Source organism: Salmo salar, chromosome ssa10, assembly GCF_905237065.1.
Source record: "Salmo salar chromosome ssa10, Ssal_v3.1, whole genome shotgun sequence".
Taxonomy (NCBI): Eukaryota; Metazoa; Chordata; class Actinopteri; order Salmoniformes; family Salmonidae; genus Salmo; species Salmo salar.
The window spans coordinates 3,243,593-3,270,025 of NC_059451.1; the positions used below are offsets into that span (position 1 = coordinate 3,243,593).

The following is a 26,433-nucleotide window of genomic DNA, read 5'->3' on the forward strand; positions in this document are numbered from 1 at the left end:
TAGACTATAGCATTATGTAGGACAATAGGCCTCTACTAGCACGTCCCCCAAGTACTGTTAGACTACAGCATTATGTAGGACAATGGGCCTCTCCTAGCATGTCCCCCCAAGTACTGTTAGACTATGGCATTATGTAGGACAATGGGCCTCTACTAGCATGTCCCCCAAGTACTGTTAGACTATAGCATTATGTAGGACAATGGGCCTCTACTAGCATGTCCCACCAAGTACTGTTAGACTATGGCATTATGTAGGACAATGGGCCTCTACTAGCATGTCCCCCAAGTACTGTTAGACTACAGCATTATGTAGGACAATGGGCCTCTAATAGCATGTCCCCATAGTACTGTTAGACTATAGCATTATGTAGGACAATGGGCCTCTACTAGCATGTCCCCCAAGTACTGTTAGAATATAGCATTATGCAGGACAATGGGCCTCTACTAGCATGTCCCCCCAAGTACTGTTAGACTACAGCATTATCTAGGACAATGGGCCTCTAATAGCATTTCCCCCAAGTACTGTTAGACTATAGCATTATGTAGGACAATGGGCCTCTACTAGCACGTCCCCCAAGTACTGTTAGACTATAGCATTATGTAGGACAATGGGCCTCTACTAGCATGTCCCCCCAAGTACTGTTAGACTACAGCATTATGTAGGACAATGGGCCTCTACTAGCACGTCCCCCAAGTACTGTTAGACTATAGCATTATGTAGGACAATGGGCCTCTACTAGCATGTCCCCCAAGTACTGTTAGACTATAGCATTATGTAGGACAATGGGCCTCTACTAGCATGTCCCCCAAGTACTGTTAGACTACAGCATTATGTAGGACATTGGGCCTCTACTAGCATGTCCCCCAAGTACTGTTAGACTATAGCATTATGTAGGACAATGGGCCTCTACTAGCATGTCCCCCCAAGTACTGTTAGACTACAGCATTATGTAGGACAATGGGCCTCTACTAGCATGTCCCCCCAAGTACTGTTAGACTATGGCATTATGTAGGACAATGGGCCTCTACTAGCACGTCCCCCAAGTACTGTTAGACTATAGCATTATGTAGGACAATGGGCCTCTACTAGCATGTCCCCCCAAGTACTGTTAGACTATAGCATTATGTAGGACAATGGGCCTCTACTAGCATGTCCCCCAAGTACTGTTGGACTACGGCATTATGTAGGACATTGGGCCTCTACTAGCATGTCCCCCAAGTACTGTTAGACTATAGCATTATGTAGGACAATGGGCCTCTACTAGCATGTCCCCCCAAGTACTGTTAGACTACAGCATTATGTACGACAATGGGCCTCTACTAGCATGTCCCCCAAGTACTGTTAGACTATAGCATTAAGTAGGACAATGGGCCTCTACTAGCACGTCTCCCAAGTACTGTTAGACTATAGCATTATGTAGGACAATGGGCCTCTACTAGCATGTCCCCCCAAGTACTGTTAGACTATAGCATTATGTAGGACAATGGGCCTCTACTAGCATGTCCCCCAAGTACTGTTGGACTATGGCATTATGTAGGACAATGGGCCTCTACTAGCATGTCCCCCAAGTACTGTTAGACTATGGCATTATGTAGGACAATGGGCCTGTACTAGCATGTCCCCCCAAGTACTGTTAGACTACAGCATTATGTAGGACAATAGGCCTCTACTAGCACGTCCCCCAAGTACTGTTAGACTATAGCATTATGTAGGACAATGGGCCTCTACTAGCACGTCCCCCAAGTACTGTTAGACTATAGCATTATGTAGGACAATGGGCCTCTACTAGCACGTCCCCCAAGTACTGTTAGACTATAGCATTATGTAGGACAATGGGCCTCTACTAGCATGTCCCCCAAGTACTGTTAGACTATAGCATTATGTAGGACAATGGGCCTCTACTAGCATGTCCCCCCAAGTACTGTTAGACTACAGCATTATGTAGGACATTGGGCCTCTACTAGCATGTCCCCCAAGTACCGTTAGACTATAGCATTATGTAGGACAATGGGCCTCTACTAGCATGTCCCCCCCATGTACTGTTAGACTACAGCATTATGTAGGACAATGGGCCTCTACTAGCATGTCCCCCCAAGTACTGTTAGACTACAGCATTATGTAGGACAATGGGCCTCTACTAGCATGTCCCCCAAGTACTGTTTGACTATAGCATTATGTAGGACAATGGGCCTCTACTAGCATGTCCCCCCAAGTACTGTTAGACTACAGCATTATGTAGGACAATGGGCCTCTACTAGCATGTCCCCCAAGTACTGTTAGACTACAGCATTATGTAGGACAATGGGCCTCTACTAGCACGTCCCCCAAGTACTGTTAGACTACAGCATTATGTAGGACAATGGGCCTCTACTAGCATGTCCCCCCAAGTACTTTTAGACTATAGCATTATGTAGGACAATGGGCCTCTACTAGCATGTCCCCCAAGTACTGTTGGACTATAGCATTATGTAGGACAATGGGCCTCTACTAGCATGTCCCCCAAGTACTTTTAGACTATAGCATTATGTAGGACAATGGGCCTCTACTAGCATGTCCCCCAAGTACTGTTAGACTATAGCATTATGTAGGACAATGGGCCTCTACTAGCATGTCCCCCAAGTACTGTTAGACTATAGCATTATGTAGGACAATGGGCCTCTACTAGCATGTCCCCCAAGTACTGTTAGACTATAGCATTATTTAGGACTTTGGGCGTCTAATAGCATGTCCCCATAGTACTGTTAGACTACAGCATTATGTAGGACAATGGCCCTCTACTAGAATGTCCCCCAAGTACTGTTAGACTATAGCATTATGTAGGACAATGGGCCTCTACTAGCATGTCCCCCAAGTACTGTTAGACTATAGCATTATGTAGGACAATGGGCCTCTACTAGCATGTCCCCCAAGTACTGTTAGACTATGGCATTATGTAGGACAATAGGCCTCTACTAGCACGTCCCCCAAGTACTGTTAGACTATAGCATTATGTAGGACAATTGGTCTCTAATAGCATTTCCCCCAAGTACTGTTAGACTATAGCATTATGTAGGACAATGGGCCTCCACTAGCATGTCCCCCACTACTGTTAGACTATAGCATTATGTAGGACAATGGGCCTCTACTAGCATGTCCCACCAAGTACTGTTAGACTATGGCATTATGTAGGGCAATGGGCCTCTACTAGCATGTCCCCCAAGTACTGTTAGACTACAGCATTATGTAGGACAATGGGCCTCTAATAGCATGTCCCCATAGTACTGTTAGACTATAGCATTATGTAGGACAATGGGCCTCTACTAGCATGTCCCCCAAGTACTGTTAGAATATAGCATTATGCAGGACAATGGGCCTCTACTAGCATGTCCCCCCAAGTACTGTTAGACTACAGCATTATCTAGGACAATGGGCCTCTAATAACATTTCCCCCAAGTACTGTTAGACTATAGCATTATGTAGGACAATGGGCCTCCACTAGCATGTCCCCCAAGTACTGTTAGACTATAGCATTATGTAGGACAATGGGCCTCTACTAGCATGTCCCCCAAGTACTGTTAGACTACAGCATTATGTAGGACAATGGGCCTCTAATAGCATGTCCCCATAGTACTGTTAGACTATAGCATTATGTAGGACAATGGGCCTCTACTAGCATGTCCCCCCAAGTACTGTTAGACTACAGCATTATGTAGGACAATGGGCCTCTACTAGCATGTCCCCCCCATGTACTGTTAGACTACAGCATTATGTAGGACAATGGGCCTCTACTAGCATGTCCCCCCAAGTACTGTTAGACTATAGCATTATGTTGGACAATGGGCCTCTACTAGCATGTCCCCAAGTACTGTTAGACTACAGCATTATGTAGGACAATGGGCCTCTAATAGCATGTCCCCATAGTACTGTTAGACTATAGCATTATGTAGGACAATGGGCCTCTACTAGCATTTCCCCCAAGTACTGTTAGACTATAGCATTATGTAGGACAATGGGCCTCTACTAGCATGTCCCCCAAGTACTGTTAGACTACAGCATTATGTAGGACAATGGGCCTCTCCTAGCATGTCCCCCTAGTACTGTTAGACTATAGCATTATGTAGGACAATGGGCCTCTACTAGCATGTCCCCCAAGTACTCTTAGACTACAGCATTATGTAGGACAATGGGCCTCTACTAGCATGTCCCCCAAGTACTGTTAGACTATAGCATTATGTAGGACAATGGGCCTATACTAGCATGTCCCCCAAGTACTGTTAGAATATAGCATTATGTAGGACAATGGGCCTCTACTAGCATGTCCCCCAAGTACTGTTAGACTATAGCATTATGTAGGACAATGGGCCTATACTAGCATGTCCCCCAAGTACTGTTAGAATATAGCATTATGTAGGACAATGGGCCTATACTAGCATGTCCCCCAAGTACTGTTAGAATATAGCATTATGTAGGACAATGGGCCTATACTAGCATGTCCCCCAAGTACTGTTAGACTATAGCATTATGTAGGACAATGGGCCTCTACTAGCATGTCCCCCCAAGTAATGTTAGACTACAGCATTATGTAGGACAATAGGCCTCTACTAGCACGTCCCCCAAGTACTGTTAGACTATAGCATTATGTAGGACAATGGGCCTCTACTAGCATGTCCCCCCAAGTAATGTTAGACTACAGCATTATGTAGGACAATAGGCCTCTACTAGCACGTCCCCCAAGTACTGTTAGACTACAGCATTATGTAGGACAATGGGCCTCTAATAGCATGTCCCCATAGTACTGTTAGACTATAGCATTATGTAGGACAATGGGCCTCTACTAGCATGTCCTCCAAGTACTGTTAGAATATAGCATTATGCAGGACAATGGGCCTCTACTAGCATGTCCCCCCAAGTACTGTTAGACTACAGCATTATGTAGGACAATGGGCCTCTACTAGCATGTCCCCCCCATGTACTGTTAGACTACAGCATTATGTAGTACAATGGGCCTCTACTAGAATGTCCCCCAAGTACTGTTAGACTATAGCATTATGTAGGACAATGGGCCTCTACTAGCATGTCCCCCAAGTACTGTTAGACTACAGCATTATGTAGGACATTGGGCCTCTACTAGCATGTCCCCCAAGTACTGTTAGACTATAGCATTATGTAGGACAATGGGCCTCTACTAGCATGTCCCCCAAGTACTGTTAGACTATAGCATTATGTAGGACAATGGGCCTCTACTAGCACGTCCCCCAAGTACTGTTAGACTATAGCATTATGTAGGACAATGGGCCTCTACTAGCATGTCCCCCAAGTACTGTTAGACTATAGCATTATGTAGGACAATGGGCCTCTACTAGCATGTCCCCCAAGTACTGTTAGACTACAGCATTATGTAGGACATTGGGCCTCTACTAGCATGTCCCCCAAGTACCGTTAGACTATAGCATTATGTAGGACAATGGGCCTCTACTAGCATGTCCCCCCCATGTACTGTTAGACTACAGCATTATGTAGGACAATGGGCCTCTACTAGCATGTCCCCCCCATGTACTGTTAGACTACAGCATTATGTAGGACAATGGGCCTCTACTAGCATGTCCCCCCAAGTACTGTTAGACTATAGCATTATGTAGGACAATGGGCCTCTACTAGCATGTCCCACCAAGTACTGTTAGACTATGGCATTATGTAGGACAATGGGCCTCTACTAGCATGTCCCCCCAAGTACTGTTAGACTACAGCATTATGTAGGACAATAGGCCTCTACTAGCACGTCCCCCAAGTACTGTTAGACTATAGCATTATGTAGGACAATGGGCCTCTACTAGCATGTCCCCCCCAAGTACTGTTAGACTACAGCATTATGTAGGACAATGGGCCTCTACTAGAATGTCCCCCAAGTACTGTTAGACTATAGCATTATGTAGGACAATGGGCCTCTACTAGCATGTCCCCCAAGTACTGTTAGACTACAGCATTATGTAGGAAAATGGGCCTCTACTAGCATGTCCCCCCAAGTACTTTTAGACTATAGCATTATGTAGGACAATGGGCCTCTACTAGCATGTCCCCCAAGTACTGTTGGACTATGGCATTATGTAGGACAATGGGCCTCTACTAGCATGTCCCCCAAGTACTGTTAGACTATAGCATTATGTTCGACAATGGGCCTCTACTAGCATGTCCCCCAAGTACTGTTAGACTACAGCATTATTTAGGACTTTGGGCGTCTAATAGCATGTCCCCATAGTACTGTTAGACTACAGCATTATGTAGGACAATGGCCCTCTACTAGAATGTCCCCCAAGTACTGTTAGACTATAGCATTATGTAGGACAATGGGCCTCTACTAGCATGTCCCCCAAGTACTGTTAGACTATAGCATTATGTAGGACAATGGGCCTCTACTAGCATGTCCCCCAAGTACTGTTAGACTATGGCATTATGTAGGACAATAGGCCTCTACTAGCACGTCCCCCAAGTACTGTTAGACTATAGCATTATGTAGGACAATTGGTCTCTAATAGCATTTCCCCCAAGTACTGTTAGACTATAGCATTATGTAGGACAATGGGCCTCCACTAGCATGTCCCCCACTACTGTTAGACTACAGCATTATGTAGGACAATGGGCCTCTACTAGCATGTCCCCCAAGTACTGTTAGACTATAGCATTATGTAGGACAATGGGCCTCTACTAGCATGTCCCCCCAAGTACTGTTAGACTATGGCATTATGTAGGACAATAGGCCTCTACTAGCACGTCCCCCAAGTACTGTTAGACTATAGCATTATGAAGGACAATGGGCCTCTACTAGCATGTCCCCCCCATGTACTGTTAGACTACAGCATTATGTAGGACAATGGGCCTCTGCTAGCATGTCCCCCAAGTACTGTTAGACTATAGCATTATGTAGGACAATGGGCCTCTACTAGCATGTCCCCCAAGTACTGTTGGACTATGGCATTATGTAGGACAATGGGCCTCTGCTAGCATGTCCCCCAAGTACTGTTAGACTATAGCATTATGTAGGACAATGGGCCTCTACTAGCATGTCCCCCCAAGTACTGTTAGACTATGGCATTATGTAGGACAATGGGCCTCTACTAGCATGTCCCCCAAGTACTGTTAGACTATAGCATTATGTAGGACAATGGGCCTCTACTAGCATGTCCCACCAAGTACTGTTAGACTATGGCATTATGTAGGGCAATGGGCCTCTACTAGCATGTCCCCCAAGTACTGTTAGACTACAGCATTATGTAGGACAATGGGCCTCTAATAGCATGTCCCCATAGTACTGTTAGACTATAGCATTATGTAGGACAATGGGCCTCTACTAGCATGTCCCCCAAGTACTGTTAGAATATAGCATTATGCAGGACAATGGGCCTCTACTAGCATGTCCCCCCAAGTACTGTTAGACTACAGCATTATCTAGGACAATGGGCCTCTAATAGCATTTCCCCCAAGTACTGTTAGACTATAGCATTATGTAGGACAATGGGCCTCCACTAGCATGTCCCCCAAGTACTGTTAGACTATAGCATTATGTAGGACAATGGGCCTCTACTAGCATGTCCCCCAAGTACTGTTAGACTACAGCATTATGTAGGACAATGGGCCTCTAATAGCATGTCCCCATAGTACTGTTAGACTATAGCATTATGTAGGACAATGGGCCTCTACTAGCATGTCCCCCCAAGTACTGTTAGACTACAGCATTATGTAGGACAATGGGCCTCTACTAGCATGTCCCCCCCATGTACTGTTAGACTACAGCATTATGTAGGACAATGGGCCTCTACTAGTATGTCCCCCAAGTACTGTTAGACTATAGCATTATGTAGGACAATGGGCCTCTACTAGCATGTCCCCCCAAGTACTGTTAGACTATAGCATTATGTTGGACAATGGGCCTCTACTAGCATGTCCCCCAAGTACTGTTAGACTACAGCATTATGTAGGACAATGGGCCTCTAATAGCATGTCCCCATAGTACTGTTAGACTATAGCATTATGTAGGACAATGGGCCTCTACTAGCATTTCCCCCAAGTACTGTTAGACTATAGCATTATGTAGGACAATGGGCCTCTACTAGCATGTCCCCCAAGTACTGTTAGACTACAGCATTATGTAGGACAATGGGCCTCTCCTAGCATGTCCCCCTAGTACTGTTAGACTATAGCATTATGTAGGACAATGGGCCTCTACTAGCATGTCCCCCAAGTACTCTTAGACTACAGCATTATGTAGGACAATGGGCCTCTACTAGCATGTCCCCCAAGTACTGTTAGACTATAGCATTATGTAGGACAATGGGCCTATACTAGCATGTCCCCCAAGTACTGTTAGAATATAGCATTATGTAGGACAATGGGCCTCTACTAGCATGTCCCCCAAGTACTGTTAGACTATAGCATTATGTAGGACAATGGGCCTATACTAGCATGTCCCCCAAGTACTGTTAGAATATAGCATTATGTAGGACAATGGGCCTATACTAGCATGTCCCCCAAGTACTGTTAGAATATAGCATTATGTAGGACAATGGGCCTATACTAGCATGTCCCCCAAGTACTGTTAGACTATAGCATTATGTAGGACAATGGGCCTCTACTAGCATGTCCCCCAAATACTGTTAGACTACAGCATTATGTAGGACAATGGGCCTCTAATAGCATGTCCCCATAGTACTGTTAGACTATAGCATTATGTAGGACAATGGGCCTCTACTAGCATGTCCTCCAAGTACTGTTAGAATATAGCATTATGCAGGACAATGGGCCTCTACTAGCATGTCCCCCCAAGTACTGTTAGACTACAGCATTATGTAGGACAATGGGCCTCTACTAGCATGTCCCCCCCATGTACTGTTAGACTACAGCATTATGTAGTACAATGGGCCTCTACTAGAATGTCCCCCAAGTACTGTTAGACTATAGCATTATGTTGGACATTGGGCCTCTACTAGCATGTCCCCCAAGTACTGTTAGACTATAGCATTATGTAGGACAATGGGCCTCTACTAGCATGTCCCCCAAGTACTGTTAGACTATAGCATTATGTAGGACAATGGGCCTCTACTAGCATGTCCCCCCAAGTACTGTTAGACTATGGCATTATGTAGGACAATGGGCCTCTACTAGCATGTCCCCCCCATGTACTGTTAGACTACAGCATTATGTAGGACAATGGGCCTCTACTAGAATGTCCCCCAAGTACTGTTAGACTATAGCATTATGTAGGACAATGGGCCTCTACTAGCATGTCCCCCAAGTACTGTTAGACTACAGCATTATGTAGGACAATGGGCCTCTACTAGCATGTCCCCCAAGTACTGTTAGAATATAGCATTATGCAGGACAATGGGCCTCTACTAGCATGTCCCCCCAAGTACTGTTAGACTACAGCATTATGTAGGAAAATGGGCCTCTACTAGCATGTCCCCCCCAAGTACTTTTAGACTATAGCATTATGTAGGACATTGGACCTCTACTAGCATGTCCCCCAAGTACTGTTGGACTATGGCATTATGTAGGACAATGGGCCTCTACTAATATGACCCCCAAGTACTGTTAGACTATAGCATTATGTAGGACAATGGGCCTCTACTAGCATGTCCCCCCAAGTACTGTTAGACTACAGCATTATGTAGGACAATGGGCCTCTACTAGCATGTCCCCCCAAGTACTGTTAGACTATAGCATTATGTAGGACAATGGGCCTCTACTAGCATGTCCCCCAAGTACTGTTAGACTACAGCATTATGTAGGACAATGGGCCTCTACTAGCATGTCCACCAAGTATTGTTAGACTACAGCATTATGTAGGACAATGGATCTCTACTAGCATGTCCCCCCAAGTACTGTTAGACTACAGCATTATGTAGGACAATGGTCCTCTACTAGCATGTCCCCCCAAGTACTGTTAGACTACAGCATTATGTAGGACAATGCATTATGTATCTCCAACAGCCTGTCTCTGTCCTTCCTAGCTCCTCCTCTACCAACCTCTCCTCATCCGGCTGGGACCAGAACCAGACTAACCTACGGCGAGTATCAGACCAGTTCAGCTCTCTGGGCAGCATGGACAGTCTAGACGTCTCCCACCACCCCTACCCACCTGGTCACCTGTCCCCAGGACGCCTCTCCCCGGTCAAGTCCAACACCAGCACGGAGCACCTGGGAGGGGGCAAGAGGGACTCGGCATACAGCTCCTTTTCCACCAACTCTGGTACCCCAGACTACACCCTCTCCAAGACACCAGACTACAACCTCCCTAAGAGCAATGCTGCCTCCACAGAGAACATGCTCTATGAGGTGAGCCAGTGGGAATCAGGGGGCCGGCCCAGTAACGACAGACACAGCCTGAGTAGTGAGGCTGTCAGGCAGGACGAGAGGCCAGGGTACCTGCAGCTGGCTGTGGGACATGGGGCCAGCATGGGCCGGGACAGCCCCAGGACAGAGGAGCAGTCAGGGCCAGGTTTTTCCCACTCCTTCAGCTCTGCCAGGGCTAGCTGCGGGCCCGTCTGGCACGTTCCTGACAAGAAGAAGACCTCTGATCCTTCTCCTCCCCCTCCGCCCGTACGCAGTGACAGTTTTGCTGCTACGAAGTCCCATGAGAAGGTTCTGGTTATAGCCTGTCCAGAGGGACCTGGTGCTCACACCCAGCCCAAGGCCCATGGTAAAGCACTGGACAAAGGAATGGACAACATAGTCCCTCCTTACATTTCACCAAAGAACTGTCATCAGAACCAGGTGAACTGTAACAAGCTGTGCTCTCTATCCAGTAGTGATGTCAGGCAGGGCCAGCCCCCCCCTACCTACCTGCCCTGCCACCAGAGACAGTACAGTAATGAGAGCTCTCTCTACTCTCACCCCAGGACTTGGTCTGTCCCCAAACAGCAGAACGTTAGCGGCTGCTACAGCAGTATGCAGGAGCTCCCCACCAACTACAATACCCAGAACACCCAGCTCTACAGCCAGACCACCAACTACAATACCCAGAACACCCAGCTCTACAGCCAGACCCCAGACAGCACTGAAGACAGCTGGTACTACTGTGTGACGGCCAGACAGCCTGGTCAACCGGTCACCCAGGCCTTGCTGGTCAAGACTGATGAAAGGAAGGGTGGAGGGGGCAGAGAGGAGGGTGTGGAGGGTTGCGGTGAAAGGAGGAGTGCAGTGAGCATCGTACAGGGTGGAAGAGATAAGAAGTCACTCACTCCCCTTGGGTCAGGGGTTACCAAGGCTAAGTACCAGCCACTTCAACCCCTCAACAACAAGGACAGTAAGGGATACAGCAGACAGGATGACGGCTCCCGCCACAAACAGCCAGCTACCATTTGTCCCTCTGCTGTACTGGACACCTCTACAGGCCAGCCCAGCCTGAAGAGAAACAACAGTCCGAATGCAGAGCCCCACTATATGAGTTACCCCCCTAGAAGACAGTCTCTACAGCCTCTTCAGCAGGACACCATACACCATCAAGAGATGCTGCCAGACAGTCAGATCTGCCCTCAGACCACCAGCGGCCTCAGCAACTCAGGCCTCGTACCCAGAGACTGTTCCACTGGGGAGACTGTAGATCTCTCCAGTAACCAGTGCACCATGACCGACCGATTCGCCACCACCCTGAGGAATGAGATCCAGATGAGACGAGCCCAGCTGCAGAAGAGTAAGAGCGCTGCCTCCCTGAGTGGACCCTGTGAAGCGGAGGAGGACCATGAGGTGCCAGAGGTCTGGAGGCCCAAAGACACCACCTCTTCTTCAGATGGCTCCTCCACCTCCACCTATAAGGATCATCTGAAGGAGGCGCAGGCCCGCGTGCTGAAGGCCACCTCCTTTAGAAGGAGAGACCTCGAGCCTGTCCTTCTGGAGCACCCTGGGTCCGAGGCAGGGTCCCCGCCGGACTACTCCTCCTCTGGTCTGGGGAGGAGCGACAACTCTAACCCCCTGTCCAACCTCTCTGAGGGCCTCCCAGCCAGGTCTGGCTCTGCCCAGAGTCAGGTGACCCGTATCGGAAGCAGGAAGCGTTTCACCATGGAGAAGAAGGTCCGGTGTTTCTCTGAGCCAGACAAAATCAATGAGGTGGGGGTGGAGGAGGACCTGACCCCCACTGAGGCTGCAGGCGCCTTGCTGAACCGACACTCCACCGCCAGACCTGCTTTCACCAGACCCCTCCCTAAAACTGCCCTGCCAGGCCCTGTAGAGGACTGTGGAGAGGGCAAACAGATAGCCAGGGGTGATTGTGACATGTCCAGCGGCAGGAAGGAACAGAGAGAGTGTCAGGGACAGGACCACAGACAGCAGGCCCTTCTGGAGCTGCAGAGACTGGGGACTTTTGCTGAGTACGAGACCACCTGGAACACCCAGAAGAAAGCAGCTGAGACCAGAGGCTCAGGACGCTCCCAGTCTGCTGATAACATCCTGGATCCTGGAGGAGATGACAGGACCAAACCAGCCCCAGTCCACGAGAGGTCCCGATCCTCACCCTCCACTGACTTCTATGACAAGGTGAGATACTGGCATCCTATCCTCACCCTCCGCTGACTTCTATGACAAGGTGAGATACTGGCATCCTATCCTCAACCTCCACTGACTTCTATGACAAGGTGAGATACTGGCATCCTATCCTCAACCTCCGCTGACTTCTATGACAAGGTGAGATACTGGCATCCTATCCTCACCCTCCACTGACTTCTATGACAAGGTGAGATACTGGCATCCTATCCTCAACCTCCACTGACTTCTATGACAAGGTGAGATACTGGCATCCTATCCTCACCCTCCACTGACTTCTATGACAAGGTGAGATACTGGCATCCTATCCTCACCCTCCACTGACTTCTATGACAAGGTGAGATACTGGCATCCTATCCTCAACCTCCACTGACTTCTATGACAAGGTGAGATACTGGCATCCTATCCTCAACCTCCACTGACTTCTATGACAAGGTGAGATACTGGCATCCTATCCTCACCCTCCACTGACTTCTATGACAAGGTGAGATACTGGCATCCTATCCTCACCCTCCGCTGACTTCTATGACAAGGTGAGATACTGGCATCCTATCCTCAACCTCCACTGACTTCTATGACAAGGTGAGATACTGGCATCCTATCCTCAACCTCCGCTGACTTCTATGACAAGGTGAGATACTGGCATCCTATCCTCAACCTCCGCTGACTTCTATGACAAGGTGAGATACTGGCATCCTATCCTCAACCTCCACTGACTTCTATGACAAGGTGAGATACTGGCATCCTATCCTCAACCTCCGCTGACTTCTATGACAAGGTGAGATACTGGCATCCTATCCTCAACCTCCGCTGACTTCTATGACAAGGTGAGATACTGGCATCCTATCCTCAACCTCCGCTGACTTCTATGACAAGGTGAGATACTGGCATCCTATCCTCAACCTCCACTGACTTCTATGACAAGGTGTTGTTGTAGTGCACTACAAGGGCCCGTAGGTCTCGAAACTGAGTCACTGTCAAACTCGTTGTTGGTTCAAATGTTCCTGCGTGTTATGACTTTACTCTCAGTACAGTATCTCTATGGGGAGTAGCTCTCTGCTCCACTGAAGAACTTACGATCACGCCTGACAAGGCCAATAAAAAACATGCCTCGCTGGAAGCTCTGCCTTCCACAGGTGATAATGCTGAGGCTCGGATTCATTCCTTAGATTTTTCCGCTCTTCACCTTGAGCTGAGCAGAACTCGCACTGATTCACACTGTTAAAAAAAAACATTTGGAACCTGTAAAGAAAAGGACGAGGATTGACCATCTTGGGTTAGGCTGAGGAGTGACCATCTTGGGTTAGGCTGAGGAGTGACCATCTTGGGCTCGGCTGAGGAGTGACCCCTCGGGCTCGGCTGAGGAGTGACCCCTCGGGCTCGGCTGAGGAGTGACCCCTCGGGCTCGGCTGAGGAGTGACCCCTCGGGCTCGGCTGAGGAGTGACACTATGGTGCATCTGTAGAGTGCAGGAATGATGGTTGAAGACGAGGTTTCCATTTCTGGTTATTATTAACCAACTAAAAGGTCAGAGCACAAGAACTCAGGAGCACATGGGGGGGTAAGATGAAGATATGTAAACGCTGATAAGGTTGTGTGTGTTCTGGAACATTCCTGGCTGGCCATAACTAATAACAGGAGTATTTGCAGTAGAGACTATACTATGTAGCTAGACAACAATACTAGGATAGGAGGATGATGTCATACCGCAGGAGCTGCACTAAGCCAGGGCATACATCAAACTGAGCTTGTAAACAACACATTTTACAGGTTACAATATTACAATGAATGCGACCTTTGGCATGTCCAGAGGGTAATTAGGGAATTGGTGAGAAGGCCTGATCCTTCAGAAAAACTAAAGGCTATCAAACTTCGCTCCAACTGAACTATCCCGTTGGGGTTGTGCGTGCTCCTTCCTTTGGTCGTTGTGTGCTAGAGATGTTATTGTCCTTGTTTTCTACCGACGTACCAACTCGTTATTCTTTGGGTTGTTGCTTAATGCCTTTACAATCCATAGCTGAGCCTATCACATTAAACAACATTATTTCCTGTAGTGTTTTGTCAATGTAGTGGTGAACACACTAAACCATCTGACACAGACGGGGGTCACACACTACAAGACTCTTCACTTGGTCATGAGGATTCTCCATACCGCCACGCTGTCCCACAAAATAATGCGATGTGATTAGATTGTAAATGTAGCTAGAACGACCTGTGGCTCAAAGCTGCCTCATAAAAGTTTTCAATCAGACATTCACGCTTGCCTTACAGTTCAAATATCAAGCCGCCATCCTAAATTGAATAACATTGCTTGTGAACTAAAGAGCTGCAATGATTTAACACTTTGGTTAAAGGCAAGTACAAACACATTCTAGTAGTAGTCATGGCTCCAGAGTCTATACATTAGAGGTCGACCGATTATGATTTTTCAATCCCGATACCGATTATTGGAGGACCCAAAAAAGGCCAATGCCGATTAATCGGCCAATTTTTTATTTTTTATTTTATTTATTTGTAATAATGACAATTACAACAATACTGAATGCACACTTATTTTAACTTAATATAATACATCAATAAAATCAATTTAGCCTCAAATAAATAATGAAACATGTTCAATTTGGTTTAAATAATGCAAAAACAAAGTGTTGGAGAAGAAAGTAAAAGTGCAATATGTGCCATGTAAAAATGTTTAAGTTTCTTGCTCAGAACATGAGAACATATGAAAGCTGGTGGTTCCTTTTAACATGAGTCTTCAATATTCCCAGGTGAGAAGTTTTAGGTTGTAGTTATTATAGGAATTATAGGACTATTTCTCTCTATACGATTTGTATTTCATATACCTTTTGACTATTGGATGTTCTTATAGGCACTTTAGTATTGCTAGTGTAACAGTATAGCTTCCATCCCTCTCCTCGCTCCTACCTGGGCTTGAACCAGGAACACATCGACAACAGCCACCCTCGAAGCAGCATTACCCATGTAGAGCAAGGGGAACAACTACTCCAAGTCTCAGAGCGAGTGACGTTTGAAACGCTATTTGCGCGCACCCGGTTAACCTCTCTGGGCTAGGCGGGACGAATTCGTCCCACCTACGTAACAGCCACTTGCAGCCTGTGGCGCGATTTTCAAAACCTTAAAAATCCTATTACTTCAATTTCTCAAACATATGACTATTTTACAGCTATTTAAAGACAAGACTCGTTAATCTAACCACACTGTCCGATTTCAAAAAGGCTTTACAACGAAAGCAAAACATTAGATTATGTCAGCAGAGTACCAAGACAGAAATAATCAGACACCCATTTTTCAAGCCAGCATATAATGTCACCAAAACCCAGAAGACAGCTAAATGCAGCACTCACCTTTGATGATCTTCATCAGATGACAACCCTAGGACATTATGTTATACAATACATGCATGTTTTGTTCAATCAAGTTCATATTTATATCAAAAACCAGCTTTTTACATTAGCATGTGACGTTCAGAACTAGCATACTTCCGGGGAATTCGCTAACATTTTACTAAATTACTCACGATAAACGTTCACAAAAAGCATAACAATTATTTTAAGAATTATAGATACAGACCTCCTCTATGCACTCGATATGTCCGATTTTAAAATAGCTTTTTGGTGAAAGCACATTTTGCAATATTCTAAGTACATAGCCCAGGCATCACGGGCTCGCTATTTAGACACCCGGCAAGTTTAGCACTCACCATAATCATATTTACTATTATAAAAGTTTGATTACCTTTTGTTGTCTTCGTCAGAATGCACACCCAGGACTGCTACTTCAATAACAAATGTTGGTTTGGTCCAAAATAATCCATCGTTATATCCGAATAGCGGCGTTTTGTTCGTGCGTTCCAGACACTATCCGAAATGGTAAAGAAGTGTCGCGCGCATGGCGCAATTCGTGACAATAAAATTCTAAATATTCCATTACCGTACTTCGAAGCATGTCAACCGCTGTTTAAAACCAATTTTTATGCCATTTATCTCGTAGAAAAGCGATAATATTCCGACCGGGAATCTGCAATAAACTAAACAGCCGAATTAAAATACTCCACGGGGGCTAATCGCGCACGCGCCTCACTCCGTTGTCACCTAATGGGACACTTGAATAAGATGATAATCTGTTTCAGCCTGAGGCTGCCTCGTCAACCTTCATGATTTTCCCGCGTCCTGAGAGCCTATTGGAGCCCTGGGAATTGTCACGTTACAGCTAAGATCCTTACTTTTCAATAAACAGATGCAAGACGCACGACTTCTTGTCAGACAGGCCACTTCCTGCATGAAACCTTGTCAGGTTTTTGCCTGCCATAGGAGTTCTGTTATACTCACAGACACCATTCAAACAGTTTTAGAAACTTTAGGGTCTTTTCTATCCAAACCTGAACAATAATATGCATATTCTAGCTTCTGAGTTGGTGTAGGAGGCAGTTAAAAATGGGCACATATTTTTTCCAAAATTCTCAATACTGCCCCCTAGCCCAAACAGGTTAACTAGCTAGCCATTTCACATCGGTTACACCTGCCTAAATTTGGGAGTTGACAGGCTTGAAGTCATAAACAGCGCAATGCATTGCGAAGGGCTGCTGGCAAACGCACGAAAGTGCTGTTTGACTGAATGCTTACGAGCCTGCTGCTGCCTACCATCGCTCAGACTGCTCTATCAAATCATAGACTTAATTATAACATAATAACACACAGAAACACGAGCCTTAGGTCATTAATATGGTCGAATCCGGAAACTATCATCTTGAAAACAAAATGTTTATTATTTCAGTGAAATACGGAACTGTTCCGTATTTTATCTAACTGGTGGCATCCCTAAGTCTAAATATTCCTGTTACATTGCACAACCTTCAATGTTATGTCATAATTACGTAAAATTCTGGCAAATTAGTTCGCAACGAGCCAGGCGGCCCAAACTGTTGCATATACCCTGACCGCGTGCAATGAACGCAAAATGACACAATTTCACCTGGTTAATATTGCCTGCTAACCTGGATTTCTTTTAGCTAAATATGCAGGTTTAAAAATATATACTTCTGTGTATTGATTTTAAGAAAGGCATTGATGTTTATGGTTAGGTACAGTCGTGTAACGATTATGCTTTTTTTGCAAATGCGCTTTTGTTAAATCATCCCCCGTTTGGCGAAGTCGGCTGTCTTTATTTGGAAGAAATAGTCTTCACACAGTTCACGAGCCAGGCGGCCCAAACTGCTGCATATACCCTGACTCTGTTTACAAGAGAAGTGACACATTTTCCCTAGTTAAAATAAATTCATGTTAGCAGGCAATATTAACTAAATATGCAGGTTTAAAAATATATACCGGAATTTCCGGACTATTAAGCGCACATGTCTATAAGCCGCAGGTGCCGCAGGTACATTGAAACAAATTAACTTTACACAGGCTTTAACGAAACACGGCTTGTAACAAAAATAAATAGGCTTTAACGAAACACGGCTTGTAACAAAAATAAAACATTTGCAGTAAACAGTAGCCTACCAAGAAAGTCATTGGTCACCATCTTCCTTCTCCTGTGCACTGAAACCATTGAAACCATCTCCTTCGGTGTCGGAGTTGAATAGCCTCAGAATTGCTTAATCCGATCTTGGATCGTTTTCATTGTTGCTCTCGTCACTTTCATCCGGAGGCAAATCCCCCGCTGAGCCCTCTTCAACATGCAGCAGTCCAGCCTTTCAAAACCCGTTGATGATAGTGGATTTTTTGACAATGCTCCACGCTGTCAGGACCCACTGGCAGACTTGACCATAAGTTGCTCCTCGCATGCGGCCAGTTTTAGTGAAGGATTTTTCCCCACTTGTCATCCAAGCTTCCCGCTGAACACGGAGCACCACCTTAAATGCACGATTTACACTGATATCGAGTGCCTCAAATACTTTGTTGTACCCCCAGGAATCAGGGTGACAAAATGACTACCGTAATCAGAATGATGGGAAGTTTGAGAGCGCTCGATTTAATCTAAACAGTAAACAAAAATAGTTGTTTGACCTTAACCCGTTCGGCAATTTCATTGGTCTAATGAAAGCTTCATGCCGCCAAAAAACTGAGCACGTCACAGAATGTGTTTTTTGGGGGGGGAAAAAAATTGAAAGCGGGAAAAATCCATATGTCATTGTTTAAGCCGCGAGGTTCAAAGCCTGGGAAAAAAGTTGCGGCTTATAGTCCGGAATTTACGGTACTTGTGTATTGATTTTAAGAAAGGCATTGATGTTTATGGTTGGAGCAACGTGTACCTAAGCGATTATATGCAACGCAGGACAGGCTAGATAAACTAGTAATATCAACCATGTGTAGTTAACTAGTGGTTATGATTGATTGTTTTTTTTAAGATAAGTTTAATGTTCGCTAGTAACTTACCTTGGCTTCTTACTGCATTCGCGTAACAGGCAGGCTCCTCGTGGAGTGCAATGTAAAGCAGGTGGTTAGAGCGTTGGACTAGTTAACTGTAAGGTTGCAAGATTGAATCCCCGAGCTGACAAGGTAAAAATCTGTCATTCTGCCCCTGAACAAGGCAGTTAACCTACCGTTCCTAGGCCGTCATTGAAAATAAGAATGTGTTCTTAACTGACTTGCCTAGTTAAATAAAGGTCTAAAAAATAAAAAATCGGCATCCAAAAATACCAATTTCTGATTGTTATGAAAACTTGAAATCGGCCCTGATTAATCGGACGACCTCTAGTCTAAACCATCTGACCCAGATGTTTTTTGGGGGTCAAGTTTAAGGAGCTCCTTTAGCACCTTGGAGTCAGTGACCGCCTGCAGGGAGAAACTTTGTATCGGGGCAGGGGAAAAAGAGGGAGGAGCGTCAGGGATAGTCACATTAGAAGGGGTGGGGGATGAGGAAATGTTGGACGGGCAAGGAGGCATGGCTGAGTCAAATAGGCATCCTGACTTAATGAAGTGGTGATTTAAAAAGCTCAGCCATGTGCTTCTTGTCAGTAACAACCACATCATTAACTTTAAGGGACATGGGCAGCTGTGAGGAGGAGGGTTTATTCTCCAGGTCTTTAACCGTTTTCCAGAACTTCTTGGAGTTAGACCCACAGGGAGAGAACTGCTCCTTAAAGTAACTAACTTTGGCCTTCCGCATAGCCTGAATGCACTTATTTCTCTTTTGCCTGATCAAGAGCCAGTCAGTCAGCCTGAGTATGTGTGTGCCGAGCCTTTCGCCAAATGCAATTCTTGAGGTGGAGTAACTCTGCAAGATCACTGTCGAACCAGGGGCTGAACCGGTTTTTAATTCTCATTTTCTTTATGGGGGCGTGTTTGTTAACAATATCACTGAAAATATTTTTTTAAAGTTCCAAGCGTCTTTGACAGAGGGGATCAAGCTGATTCTATACCATTTGACAGAGGCCAGGTCATGAAGGAAGGCTTGCTCGTTAAAGTTTTTTTAGCAAGCGTCTTTGACAAATTAGGACAGGCCATTTCACTGAGCAGCCATTATGAACACAGGCTGTAAAACAGTGATCACTAGGGTCATTACAGAAAACACCAGACTGATACCTATCAGGATTATTTGTGAGGTTAACCTCTCTAGGGGGTGTGGGACGCTACTGTCCCACCTGGCCAACATCCAGTGAAATTGCAGAGAGCCAAATTAAAAAACAGAAATACTCATTATAAGAATTCATGAAACATACAAGTGTTATACACCAGCTTAAAGATAAACTTCTTGTTAATCCAACCCCTGTGTCAGATTTCAAAAAGGCTTCACGGCAAAAGCAAACCATGCGATTATCTGAGAACAGCGTCCAGCAGACAAATCATTACAAACAGTTAGCAACCAAGAAGAGGAGTAACAAAAGTCAGAAATAGCGATAAAATGTATCACTTACCTTTGATCTTCATATGGTTGCAATCCGAAGACTCCATGTTACACAATAAATGTTTGTTTTGTTCGATAAAGTCCCTCTTTATATTCAAAAACCTCAATTTTGTTGGTGTGTTTTGTTCAGTAATCCACTGGGACAAAGCGCGGTCACAATAGACAGACGGAAAATCAAAGAAGTACCATAAAAGTTCGTAGAAACATGTCAAACGATGTTTATAATCAATCCTCAGGTTGTTTTTGTCATAAATAATCGATCATATTTCAACCGGACAATAGCTTCGTCAGTATAAAAGTAGAAAAAAGAATGTGCGCTCCCGGTCATGCGCAGGACTCATGTCTGGAAATGTCCACTGTCCTCTCATTGAAAGTGGTGTTTCTCCCTCATTTTTCAGCGTAAAAGCTTGAAAGAATGCCTAAAGACTGGCCACATGTAGTGGAAGCCATAGGGGTCATGAACTGGGTCATAAGTCTTTGTATGGTGGATAGACTTTCAATGGAAAAACAGGCATTTTAAAATAATAGCACTTCCTGTATGGATTTTCCTCAGGTTTTCGCCTGCCATATCAGTTCTGTTATACTCACAGACATTATTTTAACAGTTTTGGAAACTTTAGGGGGTTTTCTATCCAAATCTACCAATTATATGCATATCCTAGCTTCTGGACCTGAGTAGCAGGCAGTTTACTTTGGGCACGCTTTTCATCCAAAATTCCGAATGGTGCCCCCTACCCTAGTGAGGTTAACTGAGGAGAGTAGCCTTTTCTGGGTGTTTGGAGTCATACCATGTGGGAATGCTAATACTCTGAGAAAGATTTAGGGAGTCCCACTGTTTTAGGATTTGGTCAGGTGGTTTAAGCATATCCCAGTTTAGGTCACCAAGCAGGACAAATTCAGACTTGCTGATGGAGGACGATAGCGCCCAGCAACAGTCAACAAAGAGCTATTTGAAAGTTTAATGTTTAAAACCAGCAAATCAAATTGTTTGGGGACAGACTTGGTGGAGACAACCGAGCACTGAAGGTGATCCTTTGTAAAGATTGCCACTCCACCACCTTTGGAAGATCTGTCTTACTGAAAAAGGTTATAACCATAAAGGTTAACATCAGTATTCAAAACACTTTCTTAACCACATCTCAGTAATGACCAACACATCTGGATCAGAGCTGTGAACCCACACTTTCAATTGGTCCATTTTAGGTAATAAGTTTCTAGTGTTAAAGTGCAGAAAACCCAGGCTTTTACGAGAGCAGAAATCAGTGAAGCAGATATCAGAGCACAAGTCAGAATTGGGGTTAGCAACAGTAGATGGGCCAGAGTGTACATACACATTTCCAGATATCATCAACAGTAATACAATCAAGGCACGGCAGAGGACAGGGAGAGCTCTGCAGTGCTGATTTATGACATCTGAATGTGCATTAGATGGCAACAAGATCATATACAGCAATTTCATCAGGTAACATGAATACAAAGCTGGCGGGAGGTGGTTAGAATAGGACGGGAGGCCAGAAGTCTGTGTAACCAATAGAGAGTCAGAATCCCGAGTGTGGGAACAAACAGTTGGTCCCACGGATGGGTAAACAAGAAAGTTCATAGTCAACAAAGCATGCAGTAGTCATGAGGCAAATAGCAAAATGCACAAGATAAAAATACACAACGACTTGGGGCTAGCCATTGTAAGTTCAGAATCACCCCTACCTTGTCACAACACAACTGATTGGCTTAACCTGTTAGGGCTAGGGGGCAGTATTGACACGGCCGGATAAAAAACGTACCCGATTTAATCTAGTTACTACTCCTGCCCAGTAACTAGAATATGCATATAATTATTGGCTTTGGATAGAAAACACCGTAAAGTTTCTAAAACTGTTTGAATGGTGTCTGTGAGTATAACAGAACTCATATGGCAGGCAAAAACCTGAGAAGATTCCTTACAGGAAGTGCCCTCTCTGACAAGATCTTGTTCTTCTTGTCTCTGTTTATTGAAGACTGAGGATCTTTGCTGTAATGTGACACTTCCTACGGCTCCCATAGGCTCTCAGAGCCCGGGAAAAAGCTGAATGATATCGAGGCAGCCCCAGGCTGAAACACATTATCGCGTTTGGATAGTGGCCGGTCAGAGTACTCTGAGACTCAGGCTCGGGCACGAGATGTTTTTATTTTCTCTCTCTTTGTACGTATACACGCTTTCCCGGTCGGAATATTATCGCTTTTTTACGAGAAAAATTGCATAAAAATAGATTTTAAACAGCGGTTGACATGCTTCGAAGTACGGTAATGGAATATTTTGAAATTTTTTGTCACGAAATGCGCCATGCTCGTCACCCTTATTTACCCTTTCGGATAGTGTCTTGAACGCACGAACAAAACGCCGCTATTTGGATATAACAATGGATTATTTGGGACCAAACCAACATTTGTTATTGAAGTAGAAGTCCTGGGAGTGCATTCTGACGAAGAACAGCAAAGGTAATAACATTTTTCTTAAATTAAATCTGACTTTGGTGAGTGCTAAACTTGCTGGGTGTCTAAATAGCTAGCCCTGTGATGCCGGGCTATCTACTGAGAATATTGCAAAATGTGCTTTCACCGAAAAGCTATTTTAAAATCGGACATAGCGAGTGCATAGAGGATTTCTGTATCTATAATTCTTAAAATAATTGTTATGTTTTTTGTGAACGTTTATCGTGAGTAATTTAGTAAATACACCGGCAGTGTTCGGTGGGAATGCTAGTCACATGCTAGTCACATGCTAATGTAAAAAGCTGGTTTTTGATATAAATATGAACTTGATTGAACAAAACATGCATGTATTGTATAACATAATGTCCTAGGGTTGTCATCTGATGAAGATCATCAAAGGTTAGTGCTGCATTTAGCTGTGGTTTGGGTTTATGTGACATTATATGCTAGCTTGAAAAATGGGTGTCTGATTATTTCTGGCTGGGTAATCTGCTGACATAATCTAATGTTTTGCTTTCGTTGTAAAGCCTTTTTGAAATCGGACAGTGTGGTTAGATTAACGAGAGTCTTGTCTTTAAAATGGTGTAAAATAGTCATATGTTTGAAAAATTGAAGTTTTTGCATTTTTGAGGTATTTGAATATCGCGCCACGGGATTACACTGGCTGTTGAGTAGGTGGGACGCAAGCGCAAGCGCAAGCCCAGAGAGGTTAACACTTTTTTTGGTTACTACATGATTCCATATGTGTTATTTCATCGTTTTGATGTCTTCACTATTATTCAACAATGTACAGCTGGGACAGGAGAGTCTCCCAGTGTAGTCCACAGTGTGCTGATACAGGAGAGGGTCTCCCAGTGTAGTCCACAGTGTGCTGGGACAGAAGAGGGTCTCCCAGTGTAGTCCACAGTGTGCTGGGACAGAAGAGGGTCTCCCAGTGTAGTCCACAGTGTGCTGGGACAGGAGAGGGTCTCCCAGTGTAGTCCACAGTGTGTTGGGACAGGAGAGGGTCTCCCAGTGTAGTCCACGGTGTGCTGGGACAGGAGAGGGTCTCCCAGTGTAGTCCACAGTGTGTTGGGACAGGAGAGGGTCTCCCAGTGTAGTCCACGGTGTGCTGGGACAGGAGAGGGTCTCCCAGTGTAGTCCACAGTGTGCTGGGACAGGGTCTCCCAGTGTAGTCCACAGTGTGTTGGGACAGGGTCCCCCAGTGTAGTCCAGTGTGCTGGGACAGGAGAGGGTCTCCCAGTGTAGTCCACAGTGTGTTGGGACAGGAGAGGGTCTCCCAGTGTAGTCCACAGTGTGTTGGGACAGGAGAGGGTCTCCCAGTGTAGTCCACAGTGTGCTGGGACAGGAGAGGGTCTCCCAGTGTAGTCCACAGTGTGCTGATACAGGAGAGGGTCTCCCAGTGTAGTCCACAGTGTGCTGGGACAGGGTCTCCCAGTGTAGTCCACAGTGTGCTGGGACAGGGTCTCCCAGTGTAGTCCACAGTGTAGTCCACAGTGCTGGGACAGGGTCTCCCAGTGTAGTCCACAGTGTGCTGGGACAGGGTCTCCCAGTGTAGTCCACAGTGTAGTCCACAGTGTGCTGGGACAGGGTCTCCCAGTGTAGTCCACAGTGTGCTGGGACAGGGTCTCCCAGTGTAGTCCACAGTGTGCTGGGACAGGTCTCCCAGTTAGTCCACAGTGTGCTGGGACAGGGTCTCCCAGTGTAGTCCACAGTGTGCTGGGACAGGGTCTCCCAGTGTAGTCCACAGTGTGCTGGGACAGGGTCTCCCAGTGTAGTCCACAGTGTGCTGGGACAGGGTCTCCCAGTGTAGTCCACAGTGTGCTGGGACAGGAGAGGGTCTCCCAGTGTAGTCCACAGTGTGCTGGGACAGGGTCTCCCAGTGTAGTCCACAGTGTGCTGGGACAGGAGAGGGTCGATAGGCTCCCATGCCTCAGCTGGGTGAACAGGTTCTCGTGTCTTGATGGAGGCAACCGGGGAGATCCCAGCCGGCTCATCAGTCTCTCACGCCTCAGCCGGGTTCGTCAGGTTTCTGCGCCTCAGCGGAGGCGACCGGTCCTCTCCTGATCCCCGGGATCGTCCCTGTGGTTGGTGTCCTGCAGCTGGAGCCGAACGGGACGGGGTACTGTCATGTATGCTCTCTCTCCGGTGCTCTAGGTCGCCATGTTCCCACGCCACAGCTGGATCGACAGGTTCCCGCGCCTTAGCAGAGTTGTCCATTTCTTTCCCTTGATGAAAGATTTTTTATTTTTGTACTAAGAACTCCCTAGTCCTTGCCGGTGACAAGCATACCCATAACATGATGCAGCCACCACCATGCTTGAAAATATGAAGAGTGGTACTCAGTGATGTGTTGTGTTGGATTTTCCCCAAACATAACACTTTGTATGTAGGACGTAATGTAAAAAAAAAAAAAAACGTTTTACTTTAGTGTGCATGTTTTGGAACATTTTTTATTCTGTACATCATAGATCATCAACTAGATTCAGCTGCGGGCCGATTTCATTTCTGGAGCGGATGGTCAGGAGGCCAGAACATAATTACAAATAATTTGAACACTGCAAATGTACCGCAAGAAGCCCAAACAGATATGTTTGACTGAAACATAATAATTTCAAACCTTGCATCCATTAAACTCTGTTTTAAAATCACCGTTGTCCTCATGGTGAAATCCCTAAGCGGTTTCCTTCTTCTCCGGCAACTGAGTTAGGAAGGACGCCTGTATCTTTCGATGGTGTATCAATATACCCTGTCACTACAAAGTGTAATTAATAACTTCACCATGCTCAAAGGGATATTCATCTGCTTTTTACGTTTTTACACATCTACCAATCAGTTCCCTTCTTTGCGAGACATTGGAAAACCTCCCTGGTCTTTGTGGTTGAATCTGTGTTTGAAATTCACTTCTCGATTGAGGGACCTTATAGATAATTGTATGTGTGGGGTACAGAGATGAGGTAGTCATTCAAACATTATTGAACACTGAATGAGTCCATGTGACTTATTATGTGACTTGTTAAGCACATTTTTACTCCTGAAATTATTTAGGCTTGCTATAACAAAGGGGATGAAAACGTATTGACTGAAGACATTTCAGCTTTTATTTTTTTCTTAAATTCAAAAAAAAGAATTGACAAAAAATAATCCACTTTGACATTATGGGGTATTTTGTGTAGGCCAGTTACAAAATCTCGATTGAATCCATTTTAAATTCAGGCTGAAATGTGTTAAAAGGAAAGGGTAAAGTACTTTCTGAAGGCGCTGTATGACCTCATCATGTTAGGACAAGTTGACTGAGTGAGTAATATAGTAAACAAATATTAATCCAGGTTAACACAAAGACACACCCTCAGATGAGAGAGATCACAAAACCGAAAACCTTCAGTAATCTTGTTTAGTAACTGTACAACCGACTGGATGTTTCACTGACGTACAATAATCTAAATCTTGTTGCCTGTCTGTCTGTCTGTTGCTGCAGTGGTGAGGGTTGTTGTCTGTCTGTCTGTCTGTTGCTGCAGTGGTGAGGGTTGTGGTCTGTCTGTCTGTTGCTGCAGTGGTGAGGGTTGTTGTCTGTCTGTCTGTCTGT

General features: G+C 45.4%; 1 protein-coding gene across 6 annotated transcripts in view; it reads left to right on the plus strand.

Annotated features, from left to right (window-relative positions):
- shroom2a (shroom family member 2a) overlaps positions 1–26,433 on the plus strand; it is a 141,930-nt gene that overhangs the window by 87,696 nt on the left and 27,801 nt on the right. For all 6 annotated transcript variants that reach the window (XM_045687237.1, XM_045687238.1, XM_045687241.1 and 3 more), the window contains one exon: positions 9,984–12,504. In XM_045687237.1, the coding sequence (XP_045543193.1) occupies positions 9,984–12,504 (2,521 nt within the window). The remainder of the gene's footprint in view (positions 1–9,983; positions 12,505–26,433) is intronic.